General features: G+C 33.5%; 1 protein-coding gene and 1 long non-coding RNA gene across 2 annotated transcripts in view; both read right to left on the minus strand.

The window, feature by feature from the left end:
* LOC132751247 (uncharacterized) overlaps nucleotides 1-25,791 on the minus strand; it is a 103,641-nt gene that overhangs the window by 53,399 nt on the left and 24,451 nt on the right. Inside the window, exons 2-3 of the mRNA XM_060741405.1 lie at nucleotides 14,750-14,935; nucleotides 11,456-11,641 (exon numbers count right to left, since the gene is read on the minus strand). Coding sequence (XP_060597388.1) covers nucleotides 11,456-11,641; nucleotides 14,750-14,935 — 372 coding nt within the window. The remainder of the gene's footprint in view (nucleotides 1-11,455; nucleotides 11,642-14,749; nucleotides 14,936-25,791) is intronic.
* Nucleotides 5,172-7,036, minus strand: LOC132751246 (uncharacterized). The gene is made up of 3 exons (XR_009628658.1): nucleotides 6,888-7,036; nucleotides 6,137-6,290; nucleotides 5,172-5,260 (listed from the first exon to the last, which is right to left on the minus strand). It is a non-coding gene; the product is annotated as an uncharacterized LOC132751246 (long non-coding RNA).

The following is a 25,791-nucleotide window of genomic DNA, read 5'->3' on the forward strand; positions in this document are numbered from 1 at the left end:
AAACATTTACTGTCTAAGATGGCATCTTCAAATATTTAAGCATTATTACAGTGGAGAAGCCCTTATTTTTTTTTAAAAAGATTTTAGAATTTTTATTCAATATTTTTATTTTGTAACTTTCAATTGGGAATTTTTTCCTGTGGATTGCGAAAATAATATACTATTTTCAATTGGGAATATGACTCAATAACGGCTATAAAATAAGCCAAAAAATCCCTGGTGACAGTTTTCTTTAAAATTTAAAACTGTTTTTGAAATTGTGTCTTATTTATAGTTTGGCAAATTTAGATTTTGGTAACATTTGGGAAAAATTAGGTCACAATGTCAAATCTATGAAAACAATGCACTCTTTCTGGGATAACTGTTTTGTTTGGATTTTGTCAAATTTCTAAGGAGAAATACATTTTTAAATAAATAAACAATTAAACTTGAATTTTGTGTCGCCTCTAGGGTGTAGTTGCGACAAATAGGGATCACGTCTCTGTCTGTCCGTCTGTCACAAAACTTGTCCGGACTACTCCTCATAAACGACTGGTGCAATTTCATCCAAACTTTTTGGCCGAGTTATGGCTCTTTGATAAAAAGGTGGTTTTTTTCTGTGTGTTGCCAGATAAACAAAAGCTTGTCTGGACTACTCCTCATAAACTACTGGTGCAATTTTATCTAAACTTTACAGGAATGATCAGTACCAAGTCTAGTTGTGCATATTGTCAGCATTTTCCGGTTCAATGATTTTGTCAGAGTTATGGCCATTTAATAATTTTTTCCGGACTACTTCTCTTATACCACTAATGCAATTTCAATGCAACTTTACAGGATTGATCTGTAGCTTAAGTCCTTGCCGTATTGCACGGGTTTTCCGGTTGAATGATTTTTGCTGAGTTATGGCCCTTTGATATAAAGGTGTTTTTTTTCTGTGTGTTGCCAGATACACAAAAGCTTGTCCGGACTACTCCTCATAAACTACTGGTGCAATTTTATCCAAACTTTACAGGAATGATCATTACCAAGTCTAGTTGTGCATATTGTCAGCATTTTCCGGTTTAATGATTTTGTCAGAGTTATGGCCCTTTAATAATTTTTATTTTCCGGACTACTTCTCTAATACCACTAATGCAAATTCAATGAAACTTTACAGGATTGATCTGTAGCTTAAGTCCTTGCGCATATTGCACGGGTTTTCCGGTTGAATGATTTTTGGCCGAGTTATGGCCCTTTGATAAAAGGTGTTTTTTTCTGTGTGTTGCCAGATACACAAAAGCTTGTCCAGACTACTCCTCATAAACTACTGGTGCAATTTTATCCAAACTTTACAGGAATGATCAGTACCAAGTCTAGTTGTGCACTGTCCGTCTGTCTGTCTGTCACAAAACTTGTCCCAACATGAAATTGGCCATCATAAGGCGACGCATGTGATCACTGATCGCTCTTGTCCTTATTTGTTTATAGTAAAAACTGAAAAAATCTTCTTTTATACAAGCAAATTCGTTGAATTTATATCCCCCGCCGAGTACTGGTTATTATTAACACAACAACTGAAGACATAAGGCTTTATTTATATATTAATCATGGCATAAACAGTATTCTTTGAACCTGATAAATATTCAGGGAAATAACAGAGTCAAAACTTTGTGTTAAATAGTAATATCTGGAAATGCCAATGAGATGTATGCAAACTACATAACTAATCAAGGGCAGTAAATCTGAGTTATAAGTATCTGACCGGAACAAGGCGACTATATGCACATTTCCTCTTAGTATCTTATAAAGTTTCATTGAATTCCAGCCAGTAGTTACAGAGATGTAGCACTGAAACGATTATTGCTCTGGTTGTATACTGCCTAAGTTATCAAGGGTCATAACTCTAAGTTAAAGTGTCTGACCCAAACAAGGCGACATTAAGGGCATGTCCTCTTGGTATTGAAGCTTCAAATAAAGTTTTATTGAATTCCAGCCAGTAGTTGCAGAGAAGTAGCGAGGAAACGAATATTTTTCAATATGGATACTGCATAACTAATCAAGGGCCATAACTCTGAGTTAAAGTGTCTGACCGGAACAAGGTAATGATATGCGCATCTTCTCTTGGTATTGAAGGTTCAAATAAAGTTTCATTGAATTCCAGCCTGCAGTTGCAGAAAGGTAGCCCGGTAACGATTTTTTCTCTATATGCATACTGCATAACTAATTAAGGGCCATAACTCGGAATTAAAGTGTCTGACCGGAACAAGGCGACGATATGCGCATCTCCTCTTGGTATTGATGGTTCCCATAAAGTTTCATTGAATTCCAGCCAGTAGTTGCAGAGAAGTAGCGCGGTAACAATTTTTTCTCTATATGCATACTGCATAACTAATCAAGGGCCATAACTCTGAGTTAAAGTGTCTGACCGGAACAAGGTGACAATATATGCGCATCTCCTCTTGGTATTGATGGTTTCCATAAAGTTTCATTGAATTCCAGCCAGTAGTTGCAGAGAAGTAGCGCGGAAACAATTTTTTCTCTTTATGCATACTGCATAACTAATCAAGGGCCAAAACTCTGAGTTAAAGGGTCTGAGCAGAACAAGTCAATGCTATGCGCATCTCCTCTTGATATTGATGATTCCCATAAAGTTTCGTTGAATTCCAGCCGGTAGTTGCAGAGAACTACTCCGGAAACGAAATTCGGATGGACGGAAGGACGGACGGACGGACAACGCCAAAACTATATCCCCCTCCCGATTCCATCGGCGGGGATAAAAAACCAAATAGCAAGACCTTAGATATTAAGCATGAAACATCTTCTAGTGAATGTCTTCAAAGTTTGTTCAAATAAAAGCCCTGGGATAAAAATTGGCCCACCCCAGGGGGTCATTGATTTTCATTATTTTGTATAGAGTAAAAACTTAAAAAATCTTCTTTTAAAAAACCAAAAGAGCTAGAATTTAGATACTAAGCATGAAATATTTTCTAGTTAGTGTGAACCAAGTTTGTTTAATTGAAAGCCTTGGGTCAAATTGGCCCCTCCTGGGGGGATCATTGCTTTTTCCTACATGTACATAGTAAAAATTTAAAAATCTTCTTATAAAAACCCCAAAGAGTTAGAGCTAAGATATTTATCATGAAACATCTTCTAATGGCTGTCTACCAAGTGAGTTCAAATAAAAGTCCCTGGTTTAAAATTGGCATTGGCCCAGGGGCCTATATACAGGTGAGCGATTTCAGGGCCTTCATAGCCCTTTTGTTGTAAAGGTAGCAAAGTGTAAAAAAGTAGTATTTTACTTTCCATGTATACAGAATCACTATATCAGTCTATATTATTACTAATTGCAAAAAAGAGCAAAAATGGTTCAGGTAATTGGTCAATGAGTGGCTTTTTAGAAAATATAACAGCACAACAATATTAACAAGCTTTTGAACAAGAGATGTCGGTAGGACAGCACACTCTACTATTCTAAATGCTTGACAGTAAAGGAGCCTTGAAAATGTGAAATTTTATAAGTTCACAAAATGGCTAATTTTATTTTACAAATCCATGTTATAGGTCTTGGAGTCCGAGAGAGTCCTATTATGCTCACAAAGAAGTGTATAAAATTTCAACTTGTTTCAAAGCAAGATGTCAAAGAAAATACCTGAGGTGGTACGCTAACTGTAATGTAAATTTTAAGTAGAAAAAGGGGCATAATTTTGTCAAAAATGCTTGATAGTTACCTCCTGTCTACAGGTTGGGGTCATGATGGTGAACAAATGTGCAATTTTCAAAGCCATATGTTAATGGACTTTGGAAATATTTGAAGTGTTACAAAAACTTAAATGTAACTTCCAAGGCATAATTATGTCAAAATGCTTGATACAGTTACCATCTTTTGTCTACAGGGTCATGATGGTGAACAAGTGTGCAAAGTTTCAAAGCCATATGTCAATGAACTTTGCAAATATTTGAGGTATTACAAAAACTTTAACATAAGTGGTTACGCCGGCGCTCAGGTAACTAGCAGAGATCTGCCAAGAATTTGAAAGTACTGGGCCCTGGGCCCACTTGGTCTGAAAATGATGGGCCATTTTTACCGAAGTATTTACTAGTATAGCTCTACTTTTTCTTATCGAATAGTCGAGCTAAAAATGAAAATAAAAGCATTTCAGAGGCATAAAGTGCCTTTAAAGGTCAACAAATTGTCTAACTTGAAGGTCTTGTTCTAAAGGTTGTTTTGCCAGAGCATAAAGAAAATACATTTTGAAATTTAACAAAAAGATATGACCACTTTTAAAGTTATCAGACAGCAATGACATAACTGTGCAATATCAAATTTTCCATTTAAAATAAAAAAAGAAAATTCAAAAAGGAAATGAAAGACAGAAAAGCTAACTCCAATAAACAATCTTCAAATATACCTTGTGTTGGGGAAGTGGTAATAAGAGAAGCAGTATTTCAGATAACAAAAATGATGCCATGAAATACTAAAACAAATTTAATATGTAAAGAAAATTGCACTCTTCATATGTGTTTACAAAATATAATAAGCAATTGGTACAACAAGAACAAATATATATAAAGTTTCATTCAAACACAAAAAATATCTGTACATTATTATACATGTTTATCAAATAACATGACAAGAAAATAAATGTTAGGAAAAAGTCCATTTAAATAGAGAATATTTCAAGTTATGAAAGTAAAATGTACATTACTTGATTGATGATTACACTACTATGTTCTTACAAAGCAAGAATGCAAATACATGATTTTTATGTTATTTCTAGTCCTTTCATTGTAATTGTATGCTGGTGGGGGGATTTACATTGTAATTGTTTATTTATATTCTGAGACGTCTTTTGAAATTATTATTACACTAGTCACTGAAATACACTTAAATTTCCTATATGTAGGAATTCTAATAAATATGTTTATTACTCCCTGCCCTCTTCATTTGTTACTTTAAAAAAGACATAACAGAACTTTTTCGCAAGAGGATTATAGGTATACTGTTATAAGCAAGGTGTTCTGAATGTGTCCCCTCATTCAAACTGAATAATCAACATAATCTCTAACAAGGAGATTCTGAATCCATTTGTTATGATTAATAAAAAGTACCATAAACTTAAAAAATGTCAAAATCTATATAAGCCTTTGATGTATGGAACAATTGATTCCTTGCAGAAATGTCTGACAGGAGGTTGTAAGTTAAGTATGTGTTAATTTTTGTTTTGTAAAGTCTTTATAAAGTTGCACATGTCTCCAAATTCTTGGATGATATTAACATCCATCCTGCGTAATCAGGTCCCTGAAAAATACAGAAGAATTGGTATAAATGTTGAAATTCTAAACAAAATTGCAATAAACTATTTAAGACACAATATATTGCAAACATTCCAACATATTGTAAAAAATGCACTCTTTTATCCACTTTTGATATATATTCAATACCTTGGTACAGATGATGACCATAATAAGTCATATTAGTCATAGCTACATTGTGATCCAAAAGGCTTAAGTGACATTATGCCCATCCTAGAAGCTCACATGAAAATTACTACATTTTGTCACTTTTGTTTTCAATAATATAATTGATCTCACATAAGTAATCAACAATGGCTATGTCCCATGAACTTCTTTAAATATCCTTCTCATTTATAAAAAGAGTGGGGCAATTTTCATATTTTAGGTAGTTTTGATATTTTTTCATCAACATTTGTCATTATCATTTATAATTCAATCACCTAAACCATAGTAAGTCTTTTAAAATATGGAAAGATACTCGGAATTGAAATGACAATTGATTTCCAGTGGAATTAATATTAGCTTGATTTAAGTTTAAAGCTTTAAAATGCTTTTCAAACTTACATGTAGGTCATAATATACAACAAACATTCTGGAAAAAAGCAACAAATTATTGTCACAAGCAATTGCTATAAACCTACATCAAACACTAACAAAAATTCCAGTCCCATCACGTAAAAAACAAACCTAAGTGGAGTCCCTTTAATTTTTCTTGAATACTATTAATTCTCATCTACATTATTTCGAATAAAAGGTTTTTTATCAGGAAGGGGAAGGAAACTTCCCTTTAATTTGTGGAAAAATAATATGGCGAGAGCTTCACCCTTTAACAGACCCTGCTACAGATGGGAAAATCCCAGTATCAACGTGTTAATCTTACCTAATAACTCTGGACAAGTAAATTGTAGATCTGATTTTCAAGAGACAGTGTCCCCTTTCCTTAGTCACATGATCAAATTTGTACAATTGCAATCCTCTTGAATTTCATTCAGTGCCACTTGGGAAAAGGTTGATATTCATAATGAAGGCAAAGTCTGAAAGTCAAAAAATATGTAATGAGAAAGCCGAGTAAATGTAAATTAATTTATCTTTAGTTATAAAGTACAAATAGCAGATGTTGTAAATATTAATGTTAACACCAAAAACATATGTTCATATAAACACTAAAACAAACATTGTTCAAAACAGAAAGAAATAAACACAAGTATTTCCTTAAATATATGATCATTCAACATGTTTAGCATTTTCGCATTTACTTTTGAAACCACCACATTCTTTTTTATTTGTTTTTATTTGGTTTTTACATCACACCGACACAGTATAGGTCATATATATGGTGATGTTACAGCTTTACTGGTTGAGGAAGACCTCAGGTTACTACTCTTCCGTGCATTATTTCAGGAACAAACCCATACCCGAGTAGAACCAATAACATTCCATAAGCTAGCTTAATAGCTTCCTTACATGAGAGAATTCAAAGTCCCTGTCGGTACTCGAACCCACAGCGGTAAGGGGCAAGTGGTTTGAAGACAACAACATTAACCACTCGGCCACGAACACTCAAACCACATGTTGTTTAAGAGGAAATTATCTGAGAGGACATCTTACTTCAAAGAAAAATTACGACATACCTGCTTCACTTTTACCTCCACAGTTCCCACAGTACAAATGACCTGCTGGTAAACCTCCTTTAAATTTGCTGTATATCATTTCCCCACCATTCTTGAAAGAACTTGCCATCACATATGTAGGACCTTGCATTGTACACGACACATTCTTTTACCTGTGTTTAAAATTCAAATGTTAAATATCATTAGCATTATGCAAAAGAATTTTTTAATTTGTAAGAGAATTGCTCACCTTGAAACCTATTTTGATTCTTCAATGCAGATGTATATGTAGGTCATTAGGTCTAATACATAGGGATATGGGCTTTGAAGACTTTTTATCTTTTATGGTCTCTGTAAGTTATAGTGCAATGCCATCATGCATCATTTAATTTGGACCAAATATGAACGCCATGAGTATTGAATATAATACTTATATTGAGTGTTTGAGTAATGAGCAACAGTATTTGCACAACAATACCACTAAATTGTTCATACAAGTTAACTTATTTTTCCAAAAATGACAAGCTATATGCCGAACATACCATATAAGTGTATATATAATTAGTTATAAAGATCATTGACAGGTTATATGGCCCTATATAAACGGCTATTTTTAAATATAACCCAAGCCGTTACGTTACAGCAAGCATCATGTTTATAGAAAAAGAAGTAAGATTTCTGCATGAATGAACAGCAGCTATAAAACTATATAAACGTCACGATTATCCAAAGAAAAATGGCATTATAAACGTGCAGTATTATAAGTATACATATAAGATGCATATATGGCATGAAGGACCAGAACCAGGGTTTCAGGTTCGATTTCATGTGTACCGATATTCATTATCAAATCTTTTACAACCAAGGCAGCATTTATTATAGTCATTCAATAGATTTACAGACAGTTCACCCCTCAGACACTTCATCCTAAGCCATTTGTTGCAGACACCCAAACCTTTTTTGTTAGAATTTGATTGAAAAACTTCAGTCACCCCTCATTTTTTAGTGTTTAACATACATGTACATTATAAAGTGAAATATGGAGATATAATCAATGGTGATTAAAAAAGGTAATTAAATATAATTTGAAAGACCCTGTGTGCAGCAACAAGAGCAGCACTACCAAATCACAAATGAACTAGTTATTTAGTTTGCTCATTGCTAGGCCTAATATAATATGACATACATGTTATATTCTCACAGAAAACGCAATTGAAATTTTGTCTGGGACTAAAAATACAGTTAAGTTCCAGATTTTTTATAAAACTTCAAAATAATCGTCATACCCCACCCACTACTTTGGTTCATTTTCAATTAAATTAAGCAAATTACAAATAAAGAAATTATGGATACTCACTTCCTCATGTGTGATAGTTTTAAAATAAAAAAAACTTCTCTCTTCCTAATGTGTAATAATCAAGAAACTTCTGACTAGATGTTTGACAATTCCCTAACACTTGTTGTTGTTGTTGTTATTTATAAATGTAAACTTCGTGAAGGAGGAGTGACATTGGCATTGACCAATGAAAACATTTTACAAATCTCGCTCTTTGGATATGAATATTAATGAAGCTAACGACGGAAAATTGTTCAATTCAGTTCAATTCTGTCACTTCACCGGTATTGTATCTATTTTTAGTAACTTTCCGGCCGAATGAAAGTTTTCATTCGGCCGGAAAGTTACTAACAAGAATCATGGCAATGCCACGAAACCAGGTTTTCAATTATCACCATTGTAGATAAATATGTTGTAGTTGAAATACAAATACAAGCAACAAACTATGTGCAATGTAAATCATGATTAATGAATTTTCTATTTTTAGTAACTGTAACATTGACCCAAGGAAGCCAAAAAGCCATCCCAAGTGAGGTCTTCATAAAACTTGCTTTACCACAAATTTCATAAAAATATCTTATTCTAAACAAGTAATTGACGGAAACCTATTTTCTATTTTTAGTAACAGTGACCTGACTGGAAACAGATTTTCTATTTTTAGCAACAATGACCTTGACCTTGACTCTACAGGACCTTAAATCAGGCAGATGAGCTGGCAGGCATGCAACAACCTTGAGAGTTTCTGTTTTATAACTAAATAAAGTTTGTTGTGATTAATAGGATATATTACACTAATTATTAAATTTTATGGAAAAACAAAGGGCAATGATAAGGCAAAAGGTAAAAACTTATCCAATCATAAAACCCTGATAATACACAGCAGGGCACTTGAAGATAAAGCTAATCTGTGAAAGTTTGAACAAAATCCATTGAGAAATGTAGAAGCAGTTGGGCAACAGAAGAAATTGTTCACTATATACTCTATATAAGAGAAAAAAACAAAGGGCCATAAATAGGTCAAAAATTATCCAATCACAAAAGTCCAACAATATGCATCAGGGCACTAGATGACAAAGCTTCTGTGTAAGTTTGAACAAAATCCTTCGAGAAATGTAGGAGGAGTTGCGCACAGAAGAAATTGTTCACTATATATATTCTGTATAAGGAAAAAAACAAAGGGCCATAATCAGGTCAAAAATTATCCAATCACAAAACCCAAACAGTATGCCTCAGGACACTTGATGACAAAGCTTCTGTGAAAGTTTGAACAAAATCCTTTGAGAAATGTAGGAGGAGTTGCGCACAGAAGAAATTGTTCACTATATATTCTGTATAAGGAAAAAAACAAAGGGCCATAATTAGGTCAAAAATTATCCAATCACAAAATCCCAACAGTATGCATCAGGACACTTGATGACAAAGCTTCTGTGAAAGTTTGAACAAAATCCTTTGAGAAATGTAGGAGGAGTTGCGCACAGAAGAAATTGTTCACTATATATTCTATATAAGGGAAAAAACAAAGGGCCATAATTAAATCAAATGTCATCCAATCACAAAACCCTGACAATATGCACCAGTACACTTGATGACAAAGCTTCTGTGAAAGTTTGGTATAAATCCGTTGAGAAATGTAGGAGGAGTTGCGCACAGAAGAAATTGTTGACGCCCGCCCATCTGATCGCCCGCCCGCCCGCCGACATAAATCAATCTAATAACCAGATTTTTCCTTCGGAAAACCTGGTTAAAAATAGTAACAATACCGGCGTGAAAAAATCCGATGAAGTGCATATTAGAACAGAACAGAACAGTTTTCCGTCAGAAGCAAAGAGCGATTCGGCGTAGTGGTTTAATCGATTTTACGGTAGTTTATCTTATGGCGGGTTTTCTAAGGGCGGTATAGCGGAGTAGTGTTTACTTTACATTGTAACGGCGAGTCAATTCGGCTGCCATAGGGACGGCTCATGCCGTCCCTGTTATTTTCGGCGTATTTGCCATATGGACGGCTTTAGCCGTTTCTATAATAATAATAGTAATAATAATAAATTATTAATAATAATGATAAAAATAATACAAAATATAAAGAAAATTATACCGTCGACAATAATTATTATTATACTCACAGATTTGAAAACATATATAATTATTATAATACTAATAACAAATAATAATAATATATGTTAATTAATAATATAGTAATTTCTTAGAAAACCTCTGGCAAATAGGTGATCAATAAAACAATAACCCTCTGGCAGCGAAAGGGCTAATAAATTGAAAATTAACAGCGGATTATGGATATATCTAACCGCGGGGCGGGTATTTATAACGCCGGGGCTGGTATTTAAACGACAGATTTCCGTCAGTTTCATTTTAACAGCGGAATCTTTCGGCTGGACAAGTATACCGGCGAAATAGATAGCTTATGGCGGAGCGGGTATTTCTAACGGCGGATTTCCGTCATAATACATTTACATTGAATTATATAGTAACAGCGGAAGGGTCCCATACCGCTTTCCATAATTAAAATGAATTTGTATAGTTTTCTATTTAGGATATTTTTAGCATGAGCTCTTTTCACCAAGATAAAACGGTTATTTATTTCTTTTTTTCAATAGTTTTGCTCGAATAAAATAATTATAATAATCTATATCTTACATGACTAAAAGTCACCCTTAAATTATAATAGAAGATATTCAATATAAAAGGAAGGAAAATTCGAAAATCTTGTTTATTCTCAATCATGGAAAGAAAACGAAAAGAGTTTAGAAAGTTAACAAAATATTATATCAAAACTAAAACTGAAATAGCAATGATTTTCAAATTCCAAAAAGTACGCTCTCGGGTATTGTGTCTAAAATAGAAACAATGGACTATTTTTTCTTAATCAAAAGATCTTCAAAATGGCGGACAATGGTAAACAATCAGTTCGTTATATGTAAATCTGTTCGCTATATAAAAACTCCTGATACAAAGAACTAATTCGCTATATGCTTACAAGGAACTCCGGATATAAGGAACATATTTTGAATGTCCCAATGAGTTCATTATAAGCGGAGTTTACTGTATACTACTTCTAAAATAACATGATACTGAATAATAATGTGATTTTTTTCCAGCTTTCTTACAGCAAACACAAACCGTCCAGTAGAGGTTATATTGCTATTTAAATTCTTAGCCCACAGTAAAAAGGAAGTTAATGAAGACAATTTGCCCAAATGAAGACTTTATGTTTTAAATAATGAAATTTCTTACGTACAATTGCATGAAAAGAGAACGCCCGTCCAGTTTCCTTTTCGGCACCACCTTTTCCTTGTTGCACCTCCCCATGTGTATCCAGGTTGACAGTTGTATTCTACTGTATCCCCATCTTTGAACCTTCTTTTACGCTTGTATTTCTTTTTAAGATTTGCATTTGACACCTTGTCCGGTTTTGTGCATTTGTCTATTATTTTAAAACTATTATAAGATTTATTTCATATCTTCATGGTTGTTTAAACAATGCTAAGTTGGTGAGAGTACCATTGCGCTATCTACCTTTTAATACATTTAATCAAATATGGCCATGCATTTGGCTAGATCAAACAAACTCACTAGGTATATTTTTGTAAAATCCAAAACAGTAGTAAATTACAAACCACAAAGCCAAGAAAGCCCCAACAAATATTTATATCTGTAGAGGATATTTAAGGATTTGTGTGGGTTTTTTTCATATGAATACATGATTTGATTTCATCGCGTAACAATAGCATTAATATTTTATGAGTGGTGGTAGCCGCGACTGAAATATGATGATTGATACCTCAAGATGAAAGTTATTCCTGTAGTTAGAAATAGAAACATTTAACTTTCCTTTTCAAGTTGAATCGTGACTTAATTTCAAGTCTGATATCTTTAATCGTAAATGCAGCTGCCATTTGTGGAATTCTCTTTACAGGCAAACTTGTTGTCACTTGGTTTGAATTTACTAGAGAAGCACGAGAACATATTTACTTCTTGTCGATTATTTCTTCAAAATATGTGATGCAACAATAGCAACAAAACGAGTATACGTCTTGCACTACAGGTTGATAAACAAGGTTTATTTAATCAACATGGATATTTCTAGGGAAAAGGTGGTCGAGTTGTTAAGGTGTCTCTTTCGCAACCCAAACCAAGGATCATGAGTTCGAGTCCTACGATTTCTTCATGTGACACCGGTTCGGGAAAACAGACTTTAGAATGCTGCAAATAAGCTTCATTAGCTTTCATAAAGTATACTTTAAGTCAGTATTTTATGATAAACAAATTTTCTCTCGAAATCTGATCAGGGTCAATATTTAACAGGTTTCAGTGACGATGGAGACCAATTGTGTCTTATACCGAGGTTCTGATGCTGGAGTAAATCCATGAGCATAGAAAACGGATCGCATTTTCAATAGATTAATAATATCTGTGACAGAAGTCTTATTAGGTAGGCTAGGTAGATCTAAACTGAAACTGAAACTGTTCTATTTAATTAAACGCCTATTTCTATATACATATTCAATGGCGTTGTACAAAAGGATAATAAAAGTATGTACATATAGATAAAAAAAAAAAACACATATGCATGGCAAATGAACTACAAAAAAATATGTTAAAGATATCAGCCGTGTAAAATATAAAGTATTAAAAACTTAAAAAAAAGAAAAAATAGTTAAAAAATAACAATAAAAAATAATTTAAAAGAAAATAAAAATTAATGGTTATTTCAGTAAAATTTCAAACACATTTCCACATCTCTATCAGTTTACAGCCCAATCACAATCTTAAAACAATGCGTAAAAATCTCTAAAATAGTAGGTTTTGACATTTTTCTTGAACATGTCCAAAGTCGAAGACTGTCTTATATACAGAGGCAATTTATTCCAGAGAGTTGGACCAACAGTACTAAAACTTCTGTCGTGAAATGTTTTCCTTTTGTTAAAGGGGACAGCAAAACAATAATCCATATTATCAACAGATCTGAGATTTGGTCTTTTTTATGACAGGCTTGTGTAACATTTCTGTTTGATTAGCCGGAGCATTGCCGATAGAACAGTTATACATTGTACATTATATTTTAAAATTGATCTTAGCTTTAATTAGTAACCAATGCAGTTCCAACAAAGGGTCTTTGGAACTATCATATGTTCCGCGTTGCAAAACAAGTTTAGCACACATATTCTGGATACGTTGTAATTTCTGTAACCCACTTTCTGAAATGCCAAACAATATAGCGTTGCAATAATCCAAATGTGAGATTACAAGCGACAATACTAGGATTTTTGTGGCGTCCTGAGTCAGATATTTGCGAATGCTCTTTATTCTCAAATAATTAAACATAGCAGTTCTACACTTGGTCTTAACATGTGTTGAGAATCTTAGGCCCTCGTCTAAGTAGGCACCTAAGTATCTAATGACACTGACATTTTGAATTTTATCACCGGCGATATCAATTTCTTTAATTGAACATTTACCAAGTTGGGCTTTACTACCAAACATAATGAATTCTGTCTTAGTGGTGTTCATTTTGAGTTTATTGGCATTCATCCAGTCATTGATAATCACAGCACTGTCTTCAAGTTGCTTTATAGCGTTAAGTTCATTGGTCACTGAAGTTGGTCGAAAGCGTTGACTAGCAATGTGGTCATCAGCAAAGCCGTACACAGATATGGATGGTATATACTGATCTATACCTAACAGGATTTGGGAACAGTTGTATCTTTGCAAAATTTGCGCCGCAAATATGGCATGCATCTAAACAAGAGCTGTCTGTTGGATAGCGTGCTCGACTATTCTTAACACAAGTTGAGATAATGATGGTAAACATCTGTGCAAAATTCCAAAGTCATATTTTGATGGATTATCTGAGGTGATAAGCAAACTGTAACGTTAATTTAAATTCTTAGTCGAAAATGGGGTACAATTATGTAACAAAGCTCGAAAGAGTAATTTTTTCTAGTGCACTAATTGGGACATGATGGTGAACAAGTCTGCAACGTGTCAAGTGTAGATGTCAATAGAATTGGAAAAAATATTTGAGGTGGTACTGAAAATTAAGTCGGATAAAGGGCACAGACATGTCAAAATGCTTGGTAGAGTAATCTTATTCTGTGTGCAGGTTTCGGTTATGATGATGAACACTTGTGCAAAGTTTCATAGCCATATGCCAATGTAATTTGAAAATATTCGAGGTGGTCCCAAATTTTAACATAAGTTCTAAGTTGGAAAAGGGGCATAATTCTGTCAAAATGCTTGTAAGAATATTCCCTTCCCGTGTACATGTTTAGCGCATGAGTGTGAACAAGTGTGCAAAGTTTCAAAGCCATATGTACATGGACTTTGAAAATATTCGAAGTGGTGCGCACACTTTAAAATAAGTAGTTCCGCCATGACTTTCTTTAATATGACTTTTTCAAAGCTTTGTCACATAAAAACAACCATTTCGTAGAGGTTGTATTACTATTTAAACTCCTCACGGTAATAATGAAAAACCTTTTGCAAAGGAAGACTTTAAAATGTGTTTTTAGAAATGAAAATTCCTACGTACGATTGCATGTAAAGAGAGCGTCCGTCCAGTTTCCTTCTCGGCACCACCTTTGCATTGTTATACCTTCCATTGTGTATCCTGGTTGACACGTGTATACTACTTTATCCCCATCATTGAACCTTTCTTGGGGTTCGTATCTTTTTTTAAGTCCTGCATTTGACACCTTGTCCGGTTTTGTGCATTTTTCTATAATTTAAAAATTATAAGATTTATTTAATATCTTCAGAGTTGTCTAAACAGTGGTAAGTTGAAGTAAGTACCTTTGTCCTATCTCCCTCTTAAATCATTTAATCAAATGCGACCATGCATTTGACTAGATCAAACAAACTCTCTGGATATATTTTTTAATACCCTTAACAGTTGAAAATGACAAATAGGTGCAGTGAAACACAATCACGAGATTAGTTTATTGATAATTTTTAAATTGTCTGCTTATTATATACATTTCTGTCTTTTTAACATTACACTTTTGAAGACCTACACTTAGATTTTGTGTACTAGCTTAATTTGGAAGAAAGTAGTCCGACAAAACATCAGTGAAATACGCTAGATGTATTTCACTCTAGTAAAAAATAAAGTGTTAAAGTAAACATGCAGACAATGAAAAAACACCGCATATAATTTATTTTAAATTTTTCTCAACATTTCTTTGATAAAAATGTAAAATAAAACTAATCATTTGTTATGTAAACGATGAATTGTTATGAGCACAATACTTGAAGGAAAGGGCTTAGTAGGGTTGCTTCTTTACCGATTTTTGTTTTCATGCTGTAACCTGTGTATCGTTTTCTGTTTATCACTGGCATATTTATCCTCCGTGTTATGTTGTACTGTTGGTATTTTTGCCTAACTGTTGTGTCGTCGCTTGTTTGCCTAACTGTTGTAATGTTATTTTATAGTCTATTTCGTATGAGATGTCACTGTAAGTTAAAAGGTTGTATGAATGTGTTCACTAATATTTCACGTGAATGACCCTAAAATCCCCGCGAAACATTATACTAATACAATAAATGCACTCACGGTATGAATGAAAAGATTGAAATGGTAACAAAGAAAATATCGTGTTTGGTTTTATCTTTTGTCGGATCCGGTTATTCGATCTTGTTTTTGATTGACCGCTTGTGTAAAACGGACTATAGATACAGGTAGTTAATAGATCAATTGACCTAGTTTGTAGACAAAAATGACATATGTTACAAATATTTTCCCACTCTATGTTGATCTAGTTCTTAGACAATTCTTTATTTTGATGTGACAATATTTGGAAAAAGAAATATTTTGAATACCAAAATAGTGTAAAACACAATTACTTATTTGTGTTTTAAATTATATTGATTTTTTTAAAGTTTGGAAGAAGAAAGTAAATCTAGCTTGGATAGCACTTCACCTCAGCCAGATATGGAGGAAATTTTGAAAATCATTGGAGACGGGGTATATGCTTATACCCAAGACTATAACCCCCAATATTAAAGAAAACTTATTTCGTTTCCATATCTACCATATCAACTGTGCCATTTGATATTTCTGGTACAGGGGCACCGTTATTTGCCAATTACAGGTACAAAATATGTATAATCCCACCTATTCCTTTGCCGTAATTGAGTGTCTTGGTTACCCATTAGCAACTGGGATCTATGGCTGAATCCGGGAATTTGCAAATCGATTTATGGCTTCTTACGCCTGGTCTCTCCTTGTCTGTTCCTAATCAGGGTAAAAATGCCCCATTCAGTCATTCCAAGATTCCTTTTTTTCAGGAAGATGAACCTTTATCTAAAGGGTGAAGTTCCCAAAAGGGTTTTTTTGGAGTTTATGACGAACAATGTCTTTTGACAAAAATCCAGATTTTAACAAGGTCTACTTTTCCCCCAGTTATTGGGGGATCATTAAGGGGGAAAACAGCTTTTGATCTGCCCAGTCCCCTTTAAATTTTCAAAATGCAAACTGTCAAGAAAATTTTGGGGAAAACTTGATGTTAGGGTTTTCAGGGGCTTAAACAAAAGAAGATTTTTGATTCTTTAATTTTAGACAGAACCCCAAAATGATTAAAGTAACTACTATGCGTGGGGTTTTAAAGAAACCCTTTTACAGTCTTTTTATTGACAAAGGCCAACCCCCGGGTAAAAGGGAATGAATTTTTGCTTTCAAAATTGGGGGACAGGTTATATTTTGATTCTGAAATTTCAGACTAGGTTTTAAGTAGGGACCTCTTGATGACTAAAAATTTGTTATTTTCGAGAGATAAGGAAAGTAGAAAAGAGACTTCTAACTTAACTTCTACTCAAACAAAATTTTGTCTTCTGTCCCATCAAATAAGCATACAATTAAATATACACCATTGTCTGCTGAAATCCTTTTTTATTGAGCAACAACTGTCTGCTTTTAGAAAAAAAGGGTTGGATTCTTTAAATTTAACCAATATGGAATCTAAACTTTCATTTTTTAAGGGTACTATTGAATCAATAGGATTCCAGTTTAACTTGATACTTCAGAAATTAGAATATCTGAGTTCTAATTTCAGGTCAAAGTTCACACAATAATTTTGGAACCAACACAAATAAAAAAAAAAAAGGTACAACAACAACAACAGCAGCAGAGCAGCAGCAGCAGGCAGCAGCAGCAGCAACAATAACAGTAACAACAAAAAAAACAGTAATTCTCACACAATCAAGGGGCAACACCCAACAATAACAACACAAATTTTAGTCCTAGATCTTATTCTAGAGGTTAGAGGACAGAGGTCATGGTAAGAATATACCCTAGGAATTCGAACCAAATCAACTGATAACCGCCTCTGTTCGGGCAGAATAGAGGTTGGTAATCTTAGTGTCACTTGAGCCCAAATCATTAGTAAATAAATCAAGTAGGGACTCAACATTAGTTTAATGTAGTAGAAATCTTATTGGACCTGCAACATGAACAACAGTGTTATTGTAAACTTTTAAATACCTTCCCAAATGTCTGCTTGATTCAGGTTCTATGGTTTCCACCATTAGTCCAGTCTGCATTTGAGATTTTTTAAATACCTTAAGGCTACTTTAAAGCTTTAGATTCCAAACTTTAGACTTACTCCTCTCTATTGCAAATGTTTGGTTCTTACTGAAATTATTCAGGGTTATATTGAAGCAACGATATTGTTTCTTTTTTATCTTCTTTTGAAACCTTCACATTCCTACTCTGGCCCAAATACCATAACAATGATTTTTAATCTTTCTTGTCCAATAATTATTGAACAAATGTTACTTCGCCCGTTTGTAAAAATGTTTGTTGAAGGAAGTTACATGAGGAAAATTTATTTATCCCTGAACAGTGGCGGGATGGCTTATGGATAGTAATTGAATCTCATACTTACCCTGTAAAGGTGTGTGGAAAGAAAAGTGTTAAAAATACCTCCATTTGAGAGTATCACACTTAATGGCAATTGCTGAGGAAATCTTTGATCAGTCTATATGTTCTGTAGTTACTGAAAGTCCTTGAAATCTTTGAAAGGGGTATACATTTTGTCCACGTTTGTCATCAAAACCATAATGGCTGTTTCTTTTTTGTAAAAAAATTATGAGTCAAGGTTTGTAACATGACTGCGTAGGATATTGACAATCAAAACCAAAGTCAGAAATTTGTTACTATTACTGAAGGGCTAAAGCTGATAGATGATATTTCTTATTTTATTTTTTCCCCTTGATGTTCCCTTTTTCAGAACCTTCAATCAAGGACATTTCAGTTGATTCCTCCAATTCTAACACCAGAACAAACTTTAAGACTTTAATCAGGTTCTTGGTAAATGGAGGGCATTTTTTTGTAAATCTACTAAAAGAAATCCAAACCACTGATATTTAATTGAAAATCATATAGAATTGGAAGATAAAACTCCTTCAAAGAACCGTATCGCGAATACCTCCGCTTTATAATGAGGAGTTAGGCAGCCACATCAGCAGAAATGTTAGATGCCAATATTTATAGGGAATCTATTTCGCCTTTTTACTCAAATGATGTTATTGTACGAAAAAACCTACAGGTGCCTACTTAGATTTTGTTGTTGATTGGTGTAGGTTAAACAACAGAAAAACCGCAAAGGGGATACAAATTTCCCCGCTTTGGGCGAGACTATTGATGTCTTATCTGGTTTAAAGTATTCTTCAAAAAAAGAACTTCATCTGCTACTGGGAAAAATTTGGGTTTTGCCCGAGGTTTATAAGCCCAAAATTGCTTTCCTTTATTTAAACTTAAATTTTTTTTTGAGTTTTAAAAAAAAATGGGGTTTGGTTTAAAAAAATGCCCCCTACCTTTCAGGTTGATGGAAAAAAAAAAAGGGATGATAGCCTCTTTAAAGGAAAAGTTTAATTTTTTTGTGACATTTTTAAAATTTTTTTCCACTTTTTTAGGAAAAATACTCCCATATTTAATTTCGTGTTAAAACCCTTTTAAGTGTGATGTTTTCAAAATTTTTCAGTTACCAAAATTAAGGGCAAAGCCCGTTTTCCTTTCCAATGGGATTGCCACAGACCCCAAAGAAGCTTTTCAGCTGTAAACTCAACCTAATTAAAGTAAATTCAACCAAAACAAATATTCCACTTTAGACATCAGCTCAATTAAATACATGTACACCGGGTATATACACCCATTTTAAAAAATATAAATCCCAAAATTTTAAAATATTCTCACAAACTCAATTTTAAACTTAACAGAAAAATTTTTATACAACAATCTGATATATAGTGATGACGTTCCCCAAAGAGCAGTTTACCTCGTAAACCCAATAAAATAGAAATGACCGTTCTATTCAAATCAAAAATTTTTTCAAAAGAAATTTAATCCCATGTCCTTATTTATCAATAAGATAAACCCCCCAATTTTAGGCAAACAAAAAACCTTTTAGACCAATTACTGTCTAATAAGTAGAACAAGAAAATTTAAACATGGTGAAAAAAATTGATATAACAAAATGTTCTTGTATTTATGTTTTTATTCTTTCACCGCTACCTTCTTCATTAAAAATTTCGGTTTATAATATTTCCGGGGATAATCTTCAACTTTTTACTTTAAACAAAATTTTCCCCATAGGTTTATTTGAAAAAATTAAGGTTTTGCACCAAAAAACACTAATTTTAATTTTCTTAAAAACTTTATTCTTTCATTTAAAATTTGTTTCCAAAAATTGTGTCTGCTTGTTTTTCATTTGGCTTTCCCCTTTAAAATTTTGATCCAGACCCCGGGAAATAATTTCCCCAAAATGTTTTTCAGCATATTGAAATTTTTTTTTAAATTCCAAAAATTTTGGGTTTTGGGGGAATTGTTAGAAAAAAATACCGCCCTCACACCTCTTCATTCGCGGCCCGTGACTGAAAATACCCCAAAAACTCGCCTCTCTTCTTTCACCAAAAGGGGTGGTTCCCGGGGTTTTTAAAGGGGGGTACTTGGTTTGGGGGGTAAAATTGGAAAGGTAGGTAGGGTTTTCCGTTTTTCCATTTAATTTTTCTTTAAATTTAAAAAAAAATTTCTGTGTGTTTAAATTTTCCGTTTAAAGGGATAATAATTATTTATTCCCAAAATTTTTTTTTTGGTCAAAAGGGATATTTCAATTTCAAGGAAGTCCCCTTTTCCAGTTTTTCCCATTTCATAGTTTTTTTTTCTTATTTATAGGGAACAAAATTCAAGCCGGTTTAAAAAAAACAATATTGTTTCATTAAAATTTTCACCGCAGAAAAATTTTTTGGGCGGAAAGGGTGAAAAATAAAACCATTGGCCAAAAAAACCATTTCATGTTTTTGTTCTACACCTGAAACCTTCTATAAACCATAAATTCTGTTCTTTCATTTTTTTTTCCCCCCAAAAAAAGTTTTGGGGGATATAGGAAAACTCGCTGGGTCGGTCGGTTGGTCGCCTGTAAATTAGTCAGTCCCAGCCGTCCGTTGCATTTTCCCTTTTCCGGAGCAAACTTGATGATAAAAAGTTGGGAAATTTAATATAACTTCATTTCAATGGTCAAGCAATTTTTAAAAGGAAGTGCGGGCAAAAGAACCCTTACTTTATCTTTTAAAAAGAGTTTTTACCTTTTTTACTTTCTTGCCGGAACAAAACTTGGGAAAACTACTTTTTATTAAAAAAAATCGTCATTAAATGTCAAGGCACAATAAGAGGGAAATTCAGTTTTAAAAGAACCATAACTCTGTCTAAATTTAATTAACAGAAATAAAAATTTCCCTTTTAAATTTTTTTTTCAAAATTTTTTTTTTTGGCCCGAGAATAACTTTTGGGGACTAATGTTTGGAAATTTAATACAAATTTTAAAATGGGTCCCCTAACATTTAAAGGAAGTTTCAAACACAAGAACATTTAAAAACCATCCCTTGACAATTTACAGGGTTATTCCCTTTTTTTTTTTCCTTGTCCGGAGCAAACTTGAAAAATTAAATATTTGGAAAAATTTAAAACACCTTTTTAAAAAATCATCAAACACATTTAAAAAAGATAAATTTTAGTGCAAAAGGGAAAAATAACCCCCCATTTTGAAAATTTCAAGGGATTGTCCTTGTGATACTTTTCCTTATTTCCGGGGCATAACGGTTTTAAAGTTAAATGGTTTTTAAATTCAAGACAACTTTATACAATGGGCAAGCAAAAAAAAGAGGAAGTGCAGTGCACAAAAACCATAACTCTGTTCAGAGTAATAAATAGAGTCATTGTTTTTTGGGCCAAATTTTCAAAATTTCCTTTTTTTTTGTCCCGAGGGATAAATTGAAAACACAGTTTGGGAAAATTTAAAAACCCAAATTTTTTTACAATGGTTTTAAGTTTTATTTAAAAGAAATGCATGCACAGAAACTATAACTCTTTTTTGACTCCCGTAAATAATTTTTTTCCCCTTTGGTTTTCTTTTTTTGTCCCAAATGCCCAACTTGAAAATTAATTTGAATTTTTAAAAAAACTTCTACCCCCAAAGGTCAAGGGCCCCGTTAAAAAAAAATGCAGTGCAGAAAAAAAAAAAAACTCTTTTTGGACTTTTTACAGTTATTGTCCCCTTTTTTACTTTTTTTTCCAAATTTCCCAAAAATTGGGGAAAAAATTAAATTATTTAATTTTTAATTTAAACGTTCCTACACTTTGGGGTTTTTAGCGCAAAAGGGGGGAATGCCGGGGGGCAAAACCATTTAAATTTCCCCTTTTAGTATCTTTAGTATTTTAAAACCCTTCTAAAAAAACTTTAAAGTTAGAAATTTAATAAACTTTTTTCAATGGTCAAGGGAATGAAAAAGGAAAAAAAGGGGTGCCCCCAAAAGGGCACTTTTTGGGCTTTTAATAGTAATTCCATTTTAAAACCTTGGCAAAATTAAAGGGAAAAAAACATACAAAAACCAAAACTATCTTAAATTGCCCACAACCATAACTCTATTTCAGTTCATTGTATTCTTTCACCAGTTACTTCCTCATTTCTGGAGCAGTCTTTGGGGTATTAATCACATTTGGTGATAGTTTAGTAAATATGAAAATAATGAAAGACAATGGACCAATGAAAAACGACCCTTAAACAAGAAAATATTAACCAATAATAATACATTTTATCAAATATAAAATTATAGATTTGACCAATACAAATGTTTCGATTAAGACTGATTAACACGGCAGATTTCAAAAACCAGCGCCATGTTAATTACTTTCTTTAAGTCAAACAGATAATCGGATAAGAAAATTTCAAATAAATGTCTTACATAAAATTAATAATAATTGTCATGTTCTCATACGTGTGACGTAAAAAAACATAAATGCGTCAGACCCGTAAATTGCAATAAACATGTCAGCGGTCTAGGGTAATTGATAATTTACATATTTCTGAATTTTAATAATTTCAAGATCCTGTATGTTTTGTAATTGAGATTGCATATGTGTGTGTTCGGGTTTGTTTACCCTCGCCACCGGAAAGAGACCATATGGGCGAGCATATACTTCATTTATAATCATTTAAAAGAAATGGGGATCTAATGTTTATTTACTTATTATTATATCCGTACATGTGTTTATGTGCATACCATATCCCCATGACAGGTAGTCTTCTTTACGTACAACCTCTGCCATGGGAGGAAGATGGGGCAATCCCCATACTAAGTTTTGAGAAATTTCTAAAATTTAATAATTAAAAGCACTTAATTTAAATCGGCCAAGACTTTATAAGGTTACCGTCTTTTATTAAAAGGACTAATTATATTTTAATATTAACTATTTTTTTTTAGAAATTTACCTATAATTTGTAGAGTTCGCACTACTTATCGCTGCAGAAAGGCATGTCAGGAACGTTTTCTGACCATTTCATTGTGGGCTGACTGTTATTTATGTTGGTTTCTATTTAAATGTTATAAACCGTATACATTGGGATGCATATAATTAATTACATGTTTGTAATTAGCAGAGTTTGTTTTAAATTTTGTAAATTTTGTAAGTTCTACCAAACACCCGCTTTATAAAGTATGAGATTGCATATGTTTTTTTTTTTTTGATGCGTTTCTTTAAGGTCGCCGCCGAAAAGCCCATATGGGCGACCGTACACTCAAGTCGGGTCATCCTAGAGCGTCCCGCCGAGATTTTTTGTCGATTTTTTTCCGAAGCTTTTTTGTGGAATGAAGACCCCAGGGCCCCTCCGGGCATTATTTCGCCGAGCGACGCGGGTACCTGGTAGAACCACCACCAGCCGTCAAGCCAGCTGGATGGCTTTCCTTTCACGATGAAAGATTTCGACCCGAATGAGGGACGCCGAACCTATAGTGGTGAGGGCACCCCGTGATCTAAAATCAAGACTTAACCCCGGCCACCGGAGGCCCCAATTTGCATAGTATAGCGACTTAAAGCTTATCCGAGGGTCCATCGCCCTTTCGGGCAAAAATGCAGCCTTGCGTTGTGAGTACGGACCCCGGACAGTCACCCAGTCTGTTTAAGATTAACTTTTGAAGCACAAAACGGTGAAATAATTTACCTTCCATGCAATTCCCACTTTTCTCCACGGAGTATTAGCCAAAATCTATGCAAATTTTGAGCCGAAAAAGTAGGTCACTGTACGGGTCAATGAGAGAACCTAAATCTACAGCAACCTGTGACAATATAGGAAAGGTTTGTTTTAGCCCTGAAAAAGGGTGTTGGTGCCAGCTATAGGCCTCCTTACAGACCCCCCAATCTGTGCTAGGGGCTCACGCACCCAGCACAGCCAAATCCTCGTCGTCCAGCCTACTGTTGTAGGGCCACTCCCCTCGGCCATAAGTCAGGACATCGGCAGCTGGTCCGCAGAAGTGACGAAAAGTAGTTCCGTAGTTACCGCCCACGGTTGAAGGCAAAAATTTAGTTGAGTCTACCAGTACCAAAAGTTGTAAATCTTCTGCCGATGCCCTGTTGGGCCTTCTCGCGACGTGCACGCTCCGAGGGGAAGTTGAGAAGTTTTTCATACCACTCTTCATTAAATTAAATATGTATGTAATTATGCAAATTTGTCAATTTTCAAACATGGAAGAATATGTAAAATATGTATTGCAAATATTTGTACATATTTAAGGTAATCATTAAATTATATGCATTCATTTCTTATTGGAAAAATTGACTTAGAATTTATAGAAAACGAAATTCTAATTACCTCCCTTTATTTACATGAAATATTAAATTCGGTGATATCTTTATGAATAATGTTTTTTGAAACTTACAATATCGATAAATCTTAATTTGAGCATCATAATTTGTATATAAAACCATAAAAATAATGTGTTACAGGATCTTTAAACAAGCTTTTCCTAACATAATCAAGAAAATATGATAATTTTACGAAAAGCATTTTGAAAGAATCAAATGACATAACACATTAATTAGAGGATGGTGGGATAGCAATCGTGTAAAGATACAAATTAATTAAATCATTGGAAATGCGTGTGTCGGTTACGAATGACCGCTGTGGTATCATTAAATAATAAGGAAAATAAATTTTTACTGTTGAATAGCTAGTGTTAAAAAAACCCCTACGTTAAACAGCATGACAATAATCACGATAAATGCACTCGTGACCTTATCTCAATATAGCTTATGACTAAGTCTGTAAAAAAAAGATCCGACCATGCTCAATAAAAGATGATGCATTTATGACTGTAGTCATAATAAATCTTATCCGGTAGACTGTTTCAAGTTATGTTACGAAATTTTTAGTTAGAATTAATTTCTAAATGTGGTATTTCTCTGGTAAATCGAACCAACGTCTGAAATATAGCGTTAAGGTTTATAATTAATTTGATTGGTACATTAAGATGTTTCATTCATATTTTATTGAGATACAAATATCGGGGTCATTCATTAAGATGCTTATAGAAACCCCTGCGTTGTTTTGAAAACACTGTAAAAAACAAGTTCGAGCGTGTGTCTTCACTACTCCGTTATTATTATATAGGATTTCCAATAAATAATAATGTAGTTCGAATACATGTTACTATATGTCCAGAATAAAGTTGATATTTTTACTGAGTCAAATATGCAATTAAGCGATGAAAAAATGTCTTGTAGCGAAAGTTCATTTTTGACCGATTCATTAATAGGCATATAACAGGTTTAACTTAACATTTAATATTTTGACACACAGTTTGGTTCCTTTTTTCAATTATTCATGCAAACATTCGAAATCAAATGACTACGTAAACCGCCGCTTTTCACCGTGTATAATTGAGATGACAAATTAATAACCGTTGAGCTTAAACACTGAAAAATAGAACGCTATAGCTGGTTAATATAAACACTTCTAAAGGAGTCATGTCCTTTTGACAGATAGTGCTGTGGTTCTGATAAATGGTGTTGTGGTTTTGATGAATGATGATGTCGTTTTGACAGAAGGTGCTATAGTTTAAATAAACGGTGCTGTGAATTTAATAAATGGAGCTGTGGTTTTGATAAATGGTAATGTGGTTTTGACAGATGGTGCTGTGGTTTTGTTAGCTGGTGATGTCATTTTGATTATTGGTGATATAATTATAAAGATGGTGATGTTGTTTTGATATATGGTGGTGTTTCGTTGGTACCTGGAGGTGTCATTT

Source organism: Ruditapes philippinarum, unplaced genomic scaffold (assembly GCF_026571515.1).
Source record: "Ruditapes philippinarum isolate M1 unplaced genomic scaffold, ASM2657151v2 ctg4142_1_1_1_1, whole genome shotgun sequence".
In the NCBI taxonomy this organism is placed as follows: domain Eukaryota; kingdom Metazoa; phylum Mollusca; class Bivalvia; order Venerida; family Veneridae; genus Ruditapes; species Ruditapes philippinarum.